Below are 12,699 nucleotides of genomic sequence, written 5' to 3' on the forward strand. Positions count from 1 at the left end.
TGGCTCACTGGTAAAAAAAGGTTGGGGACCCATGAGCTAGAGGCTTGATACCAGCTTTATTCTGCAAGAAGGGTGAAGCATATTGTTGTAAAATTCACATTTGCTTAGTATAATGGTAATTTAAAACAACCAATGCTTAAATTTGGTCTCGTATTTAACATGGACTCAAAAAATGAATGGCCTGATGCCTGGTGGTGGCCCCATAATAAATATCTGTCCCAGTTCTCCAACACCTCCATAACCAGGCAGTTTAATTTTGCTATATAAACCAGATTATTCCATTTGACAAAGGAGAGGGTGGGATTGCAAGAACCATAATAATTGGATTTTGCAAGACGCATTACAACTTGTTTGATGTGATTGCTCTCGTCAACCAGAGCAAGCTGCATTTATATACATGATTAATGTCTTCCCACTTCTTAAAGGCTGATGTTGTTTTTGATTTTCTGCAATTTGTCCCAGGGCCTCTCTCCTTAAACAAGCAATGGGGCAGCAAATTTCTTTAATTCAGCAAATCTATTTCCTGCATAGTTTGGAGCGTTGCTCATATTAACAGGGCTTCTATTGTCATTCCCCTTGTCCGTTATCCAAAGAGGAAAAGAGTGACTAGGAATGTTTCTCTTAAGAACATTTACAACTGCCTGCGAATGGGTCCCCAGGGGATAGCTTCCATTAAGTTCTTTGCAAAGAAATGCCTTTTCCAAGAAAGCTCAGGTTTTGCAATCTGAGCAGCCCGAGATGTTTGTGACACGCTCCGCAACAAAGTAATGCCGAGCTTTCTGGCAACGAAAGGGTGAATCTGTGCTTTAAACAAAAATATATATCTCTATGTACAAGTCCCAAGCAAGATATTCTGTTCCATGTGCTTTTTTAACGTATGTAATAGAATAGTTTCACTTATAATTGGTCTCTCACTCAAGCATCAGTCTGCAGCCGTCTTAATTGTTTAAGATCTAAGATCCGTGTTCTACTGAGTACAGCATAAGCTCCATTTAGATGTAACGTGTGTTTAACACTAGTGATGGGCGAATAAATTCGTCTGGCACGAATTCTCGAAACATCCGAAATTTCTCGAAATTTGAAATTCGAAATTTTTTTTGGACGCGTGTCAAAATCGGCACACGTCAACGCTATTCGGATGTCCATTGACTTTAACGCCAGCGTCGGCTTGGACGTAGGCGTCAATTTCTGATTTTCACGATTTTTCGTAAAAATGTTCGATATTTATGTTTTTTTTTCGGAAAAATGTCACAATTCACGATTTTCCCGCGAATTCGCCCATCACTATATAACACAAAACATACCCTGTTTATGAGCAGTATATAACTTCAATTTATTTCCTGGCCTGATCGCACACCCTGCTCCCCCGGTAGTTCCGCCACTGAACACAGGCTAGAAGTTACACTGGGTATCACTGGCTCTTAAAGGGGTGTTTCACTATAAGTTAACTTTAAGTATGTTATAAAATTGCTAATTCTAAGCAAATTTTCAATGGCCTTCATTTTTTTCTTTTTTATAGTTTTTGAAATATTTACCTTCTTCTTCTTCTTTCCAGCTTTTAAATGGGGGTCACTGACCCCATCTAAAATAACAAATGCTCTCTAAGACTACAGATGTATTGTTTTCTACCTTTTATTACTCATATTTCTATTTTGGCCTTTTCTTATTCATATTCCAGTCTCTTATTCAAATCAGTGGATGGTTGCTAGGGTAATTTCGACCCTAGCTACCAGATTGCTAAAATTGCAAACCGGAGAGCTTCTCAATCAAAAGCCAAATAACTCAATAACCACAAATAATAAAAAACGAAAACCAATTGCAAAATGTCTCAGAAGATCACTCTCAATCATATTGATTGTAACCATGGAGTCCCTGTGATTGGACAATATGCCAGAATGAGATCCACTGGTGGGTTTTTTTTGTGCACTGGGGGCTGTCAGAGCAAATGCAATATATGCCCACCAGCAGATCATCATCAGATCAAGTCACAGCTTAACACAATGCAAATGAATCCAGATACACAAATGAACCACATATGGTGAAATATGAGTCCACATAACAGATATATGAAGAATACATCAGAATTTGGTGTTTTATCAAATAATGGTCCAGATTAAATCTCAAAGTTACACAGTTTTGTTGTCACCAAGGCAAGATTTTGGTCACAGATACAAATGATACCCTGTGTTAGGACATAAGCATATAATGTGCTAAGCAACAATAGATGAGAGGTTGATGTGAACCTGCTCTTACATCTATACATTGCTGCTCATGTGCTTTTCTATACCCATCCCTTATTTTACTGTTTGAGACTATTAAAGCAGTTTAGACTATTAAACTTTAGGTGATGTTGAAGGTTGTGGTCATCAAACCAATTAGAAAATGGTAGCTGGGGCACAACTAGGGGGTGTAGGAAAAGGAAAGTAAATGTACATTCAACTCTTAGTACCTCCATTAGCCAAATCCATAGGGACAATAAACATTGAAAGTAGAGTGACCCTTTAAATCAGAAGGAGTAAGGCAAGGGGTTAAGTGCGTTGCCTCTGGATCTTGAACTAGATTTTTATCTTAATGTTAGCACCTTGTGACCATAGGCAGCTGCTTTGACTGCTGTGGAGAGATATGGACCCATCAGAGTATATATAGTACATAAATTTATCATTCCTAATTTACCTATCCATTTATTATTTGATGATAGGTGGACACTGTCTGAGTTGTGTAGAAAGGATGTCATATTTGCATATTATGGAATGATGTGTTTTGTGATACATCTGTATGCACTCACCTACTCTTCCAAATATCTTTTATACATGTCATGGAACTCCGAGGTGACTTCTAATAGCCTCATAATTTACCATAGTAGGTACTTTATTATAATACACAGGTTTCAGCGAGTCATGTGACATCACTAAGCACTGTTTATAGGGATCATTTCAAGGATACTCTTGTGTATTCAGAACCCTGTTGTAAAATATGAGGCTATTAGAAGTTATCTCACAAATCCATGACCTGTATAAAAGCACTTGGCCTTCGACTATGCATCTTTATATGGTCATGGAACTCCTAAGTGATGTATAATATCCTTATTTTTTGCAACAGTGGGTACATTATTCCCTATGTATTGTGCAGGTTATTCATATTCTTTTGTAAACCTGTTCCCAGGACAACTTGTTGTGTGGCTGATGGATTTTGTCTTGAAAATAATACTAGTGATTTCTTTGTTCTATATTCAAGCTGCAGCAAGAGCTTCTAGCAATGAAGCAACAGCAAGAACTCCTGGAGAGAGAGAAGGAACATAAAATGGAACAACAGAGAAAAGAACAGGAAGCAGAAAGGCATCGCCGGGAGCAGCAGTTATGTCACCCTCGAAGCAAAGACAGAGTGAAAGAAAGTAAGGAATTCTGTCTCCTTAGCTGGACTAAAATACATGTGTATGTCTGTTCCCAGGCCCGGATTTGTGGAAAGGCAGGCCCGGGCCTAGGGCGGCAGGATTTTAGGGGGCGACATGCTGCCCAACCTCACCCACATTGGTTCAGAAACATTGGGGATGCGCTGGAGATATTATAGTTTTTTTAATTCGCTGTGCGCCAATCCCCATTGCTCCGGTCCCGATGATGAAAATTTGAGCGAATAAAAGGGAGGGGATAGGGCAACGAACGACATAGGGCCTAGGGGCCCCCGCTATGTAAATCCGGCCCTGTCTGTTCCACATTGCCTTCTTTATAATAATAAAGCGATAACAACATGCATTTTTGGCAACAGTGTTTGAGTTCTCTAGATCAAAAATGGAAAACTATGTTATAAGAAAAATTGAACATTGTTCACAGCCAATGCATGACCCATGCATCCGCCTACACTCACTCCTCTGACACATAGTAACCAGTGACAAATATCATTATTTGGAATGATCATGGCCACAGCTTTTATTAATACATAACAATGCATAACATCAATACAAATGTAATTGTGAATAATTTATCCATAACATCCATTTATATAACATTGCAACAATTCCATTAGATAATAACAATAAGTAACCCAAACTTGTCTGCCTGAGCCCGTTGTCAGTCTACCCCTTCCAAAGTAACCTAGGATCTCCTCCAGCCGCCCAGTCCCTAGCTGAGAGGATCCCTGCCGCCTCTCCTGGGGCTTCCTATTGCCCCCCTTTAGTACTCCATCTGTTAAACGTGGTCACCCACCTTAAGGGGTTAAACCACCCAATTGACCTGATATGTCCTCCCATAACAGATCACCTCCCCGGTAGACTGACAAAAAGACCTGCCTGTGCTGTGACAAATACCCCTATCCCCTTTTTATTAGCCCATAATACTCTTAAACTCCCAAACCATCCGGGCATTGCTTATCAAACAGCATTGACCAATTAGAGTAGTTAATCCCAAACTAATGGGTGGGTGGGACCTTCTTCCTTGCTGGCCACATAAAATGGTGGTTAGCCCAGCCTACCCAGCTCCTTTTGTTTCCCTCTCTCTGGCTGTTGCTGTGCCCCTTCCCCCCCTTTCCCCCCAACCTCTGCCTATCACCCGCTGGCATGCAGAGCTGGGTCATGCAGCCCCTCCTCTGACTTCGCTGCTATGGGGCTCTCAAGAATGAACTCACAGCAAAATTCCTATCCTTCTGTATTCATTGTTTATAACCTCAATAATATATAATACCCCAATGGGTAGATCTTGAACCAATAGCCGTAGAGAAGTGTTTGCAAACATACACTTTAGATCCCACTAAATCAACTTTATACATTTTCTTACAGTGTGATGTAATTTTTGGTAGCACATTTAAGGCGGTCTTGATGTGGTTTTGTTATGTAGATACCATGCCCCCTAAACTTTGATGCATATCTTAAATATCTTAAATCCACATCAGCAGTGTCTGATGCCCGCAAGACTTTCAGATTTAACATATTCCAATACTATTTTTTATCTTTTACTGAATATATAGAGGCTGCTTCTTTGGTCTTTTAAGGCTAAGGCTGGGGGGACAGACTTGTTGTAATATTTGTTGGGGTGTTTGCTTTCAAATCATTTCTACGAAACAGATTATATTGAATTTGCTTTGTCATTGTTATTTACATTTTCCGGGATTACATGGTTTATTTTTCCAATATAAAGACAGCAAATGAAGAAGATAGCTGCAAGAATACTTGGAAATCTGGCTGTGTGACTTTACTCAAGAGCCTGTTAACATGCCCAACTGATTGCAAAGTCTTTTGCAATTGTACAATAAACTTCTAAAATAGTGTTTGGTTTTCTATTTTTCTTTCCTTGTACGCTAATTACTGTTTGCATTTGTAATCAGTATTCATTACAAACCTGTCACACAAGACTATACTTTTTCTTCAGGAAGAAAACCAAATTCTGAATGTCAGGTTGACCCTTTTTCCACCTATAACCCTACTTAAGACGACCATACGTTTATGTTTTAAAATAGAAGATTGCCAAGCAGTGCTTTGAAATATAATATATTCTCTCATCTGGAATAGGCAGCTCGTTACAAGTCTCGTGGGGGCAAAAAGCAGAAGAATTAAACAAATCGGGGCAGTAAAATAACCAGGAGAATGTTTGGTTTGGTTTCAATAACCAATAGCAACCAGTCAGTAGATAACATTTACTGGCAAAAAAGCAAACTCTGGTTGTAGTGGGTTTTACCTTATCTTTACCTTAACAGGCAAAACAGTTTTGGAACAAGATTCTACAACTTTTTAGACCTACCTGTATGTCACTAGGGACAGATTTCAGGTGTTTGGGCCACCATGCCTAAATGCTCAAAATCACCATCTGCAACCATCCAAAGAGGAAAATGTAAAGGTTCCATCAGTAGTGCCTTTCACCCTAAAAACCCTCACTAAGATCTAAAACTGCATGCCCTGTAGCCCACTATGAGTATTCAGATAATTATGGATGTTATATGTTTTGATATGTACAGTATGTAAAATACTATTTACTCTACAGCACTACTACTACAGAAGAGTACCATGTCTACCTAGTGATGTGCAGGCCGACCACACATTCTGTGGGTCGCGGGGGGTTCAGCTTGCGCTCTTCCACATTCCCTGCCTGCCAACTTACTCAGATTTCAGCTCCGGCAGCGTCCATTGTGAGGTGCATGCCTGCCCTGCCCCCTTTTGTGACAGGTAGAGTGCAGGTCTATAAATGGAGGCGTTGACCGGAATTTGGGTTGGGTGCAGGTCGGGAAAGAGCGGATTAGGGTCAGGTGCGGGTTGAATTTTTGTTGGCCCACTCATCACTATACCTTGACTATAAGGTCTATGACACATGCAGTGCTTACTGCTTTGTTGCCTGCTGTAGATCCCCTCTCCTGTGGGTGACAAAGTGCCAGAATATTGTACCCCTAATGGTGCCATGAACTCAGCATTTTTTCTTATATGATGCAAAGTGAATGGGATCTCTGGATATTTATTGCATTCGTAGGTTCAATGAATGCATCTGCCCTTACGTAAAGGTGCCACCAGCATGCCATCTACAGTTACGTGCAATTTGTAAACATCTTCACTTTACAATGGCACAGACAAAAGGGCTGGAGCAAGGTGCTTTTTGCCCCCTTGTTTTGCACTTTTCCGACATTTCCGAAATTATATTGCAGCGTGGTTGCACTGCATTTTGCAGCTAATAGAAAAGATTACGCAATGAATATTCTCTGTGGTGTTACATCATCATCATTATGTAACCCTTTACACATTTAAAACATGTTCCTGCCAACCTTCATTTCATAGTAATGATTTTAATGAGACCCATATTTAGATAAATCGGCACATAGAACACCCTTATTCATATTTAGCACATCGTTTTAGGCAAAGCCACTCACGGACATTTTCAGGCTCAGTGAGTCATTGCCTCTCTTGGATTCAGAGTTTTACTATCCAAGGAATGGAGGTATAAAGTTACTGAGTGCTAGGAAGCTGGTAGCTCAGATGGGAATTAAATCTTCATCGTTCTGAACAGATGAAGTACAGATAGACTTTTCTTGCTTTAATCCAAGGAACAGGGGCCCATTTAGGAAAAACATAATCCAAAAACATTCAGGCAGGTTAATGAGCTCCTGATAAAATGGACAATCGTGTGTGTAAATGCAGGGGCGATCCTGGCCCCTACGCTGCCTGAGGCAGCAGCAGTTGCTGCTGCCCCCCCTCTCCTGGAAATTCGCTCTTAAAGTACCAGGTGCAGCATTTCTGCTGCCCCTGGTACCTAGTGGGGCGCTGCCGCCTGAGGCGACAGCCTCAACTTGACTCATTGGCGAAGCACCTCTGTGTAAATGTGACAGTGACCTTAGTTTGTAAGCTCCACTGGGGCAGGTATTGGTGTGAATGATGTACAGGTATGGGATAGGTTATCAGGAAATCCGTCATCCAGAAAGTTCTGAATTATGGAAAGGCCATCTCCCATAGACTCCATTTTATCAAGATTTTTTAAAATGATTTCCTTTTTCTTTGTAATATGATTTTCTAGTAGACTTAAGGTATGAAGATCCAAATTACAGAAAGATCCATTATCTGGAAAACCCCAGGTCCCAAGCATTCTGGATAACAGGTCCCATACCTGTATAATGTCTGTATTAAAGTGATACTGACACTAAAAACTACTTTTTAAAATATGAATGTACATTAAAAGTTACCTATAGGTAGGGATGCACCGAATCCACTTTTGGGATTCGGCCAAATACTCGAATCCTTCGTAAAAGATTTGGCAGAATACCAAACTGAATCCTAACACTCATTTGCATATTTGTAAATTAGGGGCTGGAAAGGAAAAAGTGCAAAACATTTTTTACTGCCTTATTTTGTCACAAAAAGTCATTGTGATTTCCCTTCCCGTCCCTAATTTGCATATGCAAATTAGGACTCAGTTCGGCCAAGCACAAGGATTTGGCCGAATTTGAATCCTGCTGAAAAAGGCCGAATCCTGGATTCGGCACATCCGTTCCTATAGGTCAGGCTGATCGTTTTTGGCTGATAGTTCTATTTTTGTAAGTAATTGTTAGTTGAAGTTCCTAAACCTGACTGTTTTCTCAACCTGACTGTCCCATCTCAGCCTGTCAGTTAGAATTTCCAATGCTAACAGACTCCTGCTGCACAAATATGGCAGCCCCAGGGCCGCTCCGGCCATGAGGCAAGGTGAGAATCTTGCCTCAGGCGGCACGGAGCGGCCAGTTACCAGGGGCGGCAAAAAGCCGCCTCTGGTAACTTTAAGAGCCGAATTTCCGTTTTTTAAAACAGAAATTCGGCTCTTCTAGCGCAGCGAGCGCAATAGCGCTCACTGCACTAGCGATGCGGCCCCTCCTCCACCCGCTCCGACGCTGGTAGTTAGAAGAGCGGAGCAGGAGGAGGGGCTGCATTGGGGCTGCAGCCTCAGGCGGCAGCAGCCCCTGAAACGTGCCTGGGCAGCCCCCTCATAGGAGATCACAGGGAGTCATATAGATAATGTAAAAGCTTTGGGCAAATACTGTATGGCAAAATTATAAAAAGCATGCAAAGTCAATTTTATGGTAGATGTAAAAAAAGGTGACATTTCTGGTGTCAGTATCTCTTTAAACAAAACATGTCAGCACTATAGAAAGGATAATAATAAAGTTTGTGAGCACCAGATTGAATTTAACATGGGTTTACTTAGTAATGCATTTTCATTGTTAGGTTCAAATGGCTTTTTACAGAACTGCAGACAGAGGGTGCTCCACTTTCTTAACATAACCACGTGCTGCATTAACTGTTTGAAACATTGCCTCTACAACCCACCTTTGTGCACAACACAATTTCCATCAGTAAATCATTAACAACCAAAGTACAAGAGTAGCATTTGGCTGCATATGCATTTGCCCTGGTGCATTTGGCTACATGCCTGCACCAAAACTCAGCCCCCTGAATTTGTTAGTTTTATAGGACAAACATTAGAAACAGGATACAAATTCATTTTGCAAAGGGTATCATTTGAATCTTGTGAACCAGTTTTTAGAACTGTCAACCACCCTGTGATTTATGTTTGGGTATCAAAAATTATCTGAAAAAAAAAGTAAATGAATATTTTATATGTGGCAGGCTTCAGAACTCCCACTATAAATTTAATAGATTTTGAGGGGTCTTTATGTACTACTCACTGTTTGTGGCTAGGGAACACATAAGCTTCCTATCATGCTTGTTCGCTAGAGGGAGACAAATGCAAACAGTTAAGGTGGCCATACACGGATAGATCCGCTCGTTTGGCGATGTCGCCAAACGAGCGGATCTCCATCCGATATGCCCACCTTGAGGTGGGCAATATCGGGCTGATCCGATCGTGGGCCCTAGGGCCCAACGATCGGATCCTAGCGTTCGCCAAACGGGCGGTCGGATCGCGGGACCGCATCAATGAACAGATGCGGCCGCGATCCGACGGGATTTTTAATCCCATCCGATCGAGATCTGGCCGACTTTCGGCCAGATCTCGATCGGGGAAGCCCGTCGGGGGCCCCCATACACGGGCCAATAAGCTGCCGACACGGTCTGTCGGCAGCTTTTATCGGCCCGTGTATGGCCACCTTTAATCTGGTGCCTGTCTTGTATGTAACCTGTACTAGTGGGAATAATTTGTCCTTCTGAAGCCTTCTGATTATAAATGATAGGGATATTACTTAAGAAAATATTGATTTTTTGGGGGGAATATTCCTCTCTTTGTTTTGTAACATACAAGTAGAAAAACACACACATGCATGCTTTAAACGTATATATCGTCAGTTGCCATAAAGTTGTCAGATTTTATACCAGTGCAAGGAAGCAAAATATATATTATGAATCACCATCGTTTTATGAGCTTCCTTTAAATCACAATTCTGACTTTCTTGAAGCCATAGCTTAAATACTTTATATTCATAGTTAAAAGTGTTTTTCTGCTTATTTCTCATTAAATCGACAGTGCTATATGAAAACATCGTTGTTTGTGTGTACATTACTCCCTCTGTATAATATAATTTGTACAAGTGAATTGGAGCTGTCATACGGTTTGACTTACAGAAAACAAGTCTAATTTTTGCCACTAGATGGTAATATCCTACCTGTCTGTAAAACTCCTGCCTCCATTGTGCTGACCAATATGACACCCTGTATTCCTATTTATACATACAAATGTGCAAAAACTAATATCTGCTTGTACTTTACTTGCAACTTATATGAATATTTATAGTGTATACATTTATAAATAGATTACAGTTTATAGCAAATACCCTGTGATGTGCTTGTTGTATTGTTGCAGTAGATTCCAAGTATTTAAATTGATATATATATATATATATATATATATATATATATATATATACAGTATATATACAGTATGTGTGTGTGTAGCCTATTTTTTGCATTTGCCCTTTTCTTCCTACATACTTTGAGTCATGTATTTGCAGCAGTTTTTTCGTTTAACAGTAAGTACTCTCAGAATTCTAATTGACCTTAAGGGAGTATATCTAATCCATTTTCCAACAGTGCGTGCAATGCATGCTGTTCTTCAAGGTCACAATATTAATTTGAAATTCTGGCAGTAAGTAATTTCCCAACTACCCTATGGGTAAGCAAATTGTGTCAGAAACTAAATTAATCTGTCATATTTTAGAAAATATTCCCCTGAGCTGATTCTACACTTTATTTAACCATTAAGCTAGAAAGAAGCAAAATGAAGTCCCATTTTGTAAATCAGTTTTAACTATATCAGTGGCGAACAGCTGTGACAATCTCTGGTGTACTATAGGTATGATGAGGGGTATCCCTCATCAACCTCTAACTGTTTGAGAACACTTCATCTCTAGGCACAGCTAAAGGGATGCTGGATATTATAGTTTAACAAGAGCTTGAAGGCTACTGGTTGTGTAGCCCAAGTAAACTTGCTAGATTAAAAACCTAGGGGGTAGATGTCCTTTAAATAAACACTTCGGGGGGCAGATGCCCTTTGAAGAAACCTTTTGCTAGGCTGTTACTGACTTAATAATAATGCATTCTGCAAATGTTCATGATGATTTTCAGTTTCTAAGCTATATCATTTGATTTCAGGGGCAGTAGCCAGTACAGAGGTGAAACAGAAGCTCCAAGAGTTCATCTTGAGTAAGTCTGCATCTAAAGAATCTTTGACAAACGGAACCAGTCATTCCATGGGACGCCACCCCAAGCTTTGGTACATGTAGGTGTTCATTTGTTGGTCTCAAACTCTGCACATACAGTATACGGGAAAGGCATGTTAAGGCATCACTGGGAAAATGTATATATTTTAGCACTTGTGTTGCACAGTTAACTATCGAAGAGTATAACAATAAACATATCAGAGCCAGTGTTTGCTGGTTGGTCCAGAGATATAATGGGTAAGTAGAATCTTTACTGATATGCAGGCTCAGTAAAAGTCCAAAAGCAGATCAACCAAAAGGATTTTAATAGTAGTTTTTAGATACTTCACTAGTACTGTATATACATGCTAGCCACCAGTCTTTTTCTGTTTTTATAATAAAGCAAAATTTGAATATTTTCAATTTCTGATTTGAAAATATTAAATAATTCTAATATTAACCTTTGTGGAAGATGACGTTTTCCAAGCCAAATGTCCAGTCTTAAAAACCAAATGATTCTGCGTTTACTGGACTCATGGGTTAGTGGCATATAACTCAAAGAGGCTTAAAAATAACTTTTGAACATATTTGTGACATGCAAGGTACCACTGATTATTTTAGGGTTCTTTATTTTCTCCATCTTAATGTAGCAATTATATTTATATTTTGCTTGTGCCAATAGGGCAGCACATCATACATCATTGGATCAATGCTCACCTCCGCCTAGTGGGACATCCCCAACATATAAATGTCCTCCGCCAGGAAATCACGATGACTTCCCTTTAAGGAAAACAGGTAATGTTTACATTTTGTTAAAGTGTCATTAATGGACAATATGTTGGATGGGGAGGCTGTATATTATCAATGAATGCTGTGTTAGGATAGGAGCCCTGCCCATATGAAGGAAGGTTGTGTACCTTATAGTTGAATCAGAAATGTCCCACCTGTGGCCTTCATCCCCTCAATAAAAACTTCTGCTGTCACTATAATGCAGGTCAATGACAGGTGGGTGGGCTCAGGTTGGATATCCATTACCTGAATAATAAGGTCATAAAGGAGAAGGAAAGTCTTTGTGCACTTGGGGGTGCCAAATGTTAGGCAACCCAAGTGATTGAATTGACTTACCTGAAACACCCTGGGCCGGTGCTCCTATCAGCAGAAAACTGCACCACGGAGCGATCCTCTTCCGGCATCTTCTTTCTTCAAATTTCCTGGGGCAAACTAATGCATAGTTGAACGAAATAGCCAACTTTTTACTTAAAGTTTGGCTTTTCGTTCTACTGCGCATGTGCAGCCACATGAAACAAAAAAGGAAGATGGAAGAGGATCGAGTGATGCTTACTGGTAAAACCTCGAGCCGGTGCAGTTTTCTGCTGATAGCAGCACTGGCCCGGGGTCAATACAATCACTTGGGGGTGCCTAACATTTGACACCCCCAAGTGCACAAAGCCTTTCCTTCTCCTTTAAAACACAAATGCAATAATGTATAATTTGTACTATCACATGGGCAAGGACCACTCTCAGGTTAGAAGCCCGCAGCCTGATAACCCTGCCGTCAGAGCATGTTGTGCTAGCTATATTAATTAAAGAGAAATTCAAATAAATATCCCT

General features: G+C 40.3%; 1 protein-coding gene across 4 annotated transcripts in view; it reads left to right on the top strand.

The window, feature by feature from the left end:
• hdac9.L (histone deacetylase 9 L homeolog) overlaps positions 1-12,699 on the top strand; it is a 285,273-nt gene that overhangs the window by 214,147 nt on the left and 58,427 nt on the right. For all 4 annotated transcript variants that reach the window (XM_041565959.1, XM_041565960.1, XM_018267376.2 and 1 more), the window contains 3 exons: positions 3,235-3,391; positions 11,042-11,168; positions 11,771-11,883. In XM_041565959.1, coding sequence (XP_041421893.1) covers positions 3,235-3,391; positions 11,042-11,168; positions 11,771-11,883 — 397 coding nt within the window. The remainder of the gene's footprint in view (positions 1-3,234; positions 3,392-11,041; positions 11,169-11,770; positions 11,884-12,699) is intronic.

Source organism: Xenopus laevis, chromosome 6L (assembly GCF_017654675.1).
Source record: "Xenopus laevis strain J_2021 chromosome 6L, Xenopus_laevis_v10.1, whole genome shotgun sequence".
NCBI lineage: Eukaryota > Metazoa > Chordata > Amphibia > Anura > Pipidae > Xenopus > Xenopus laevis.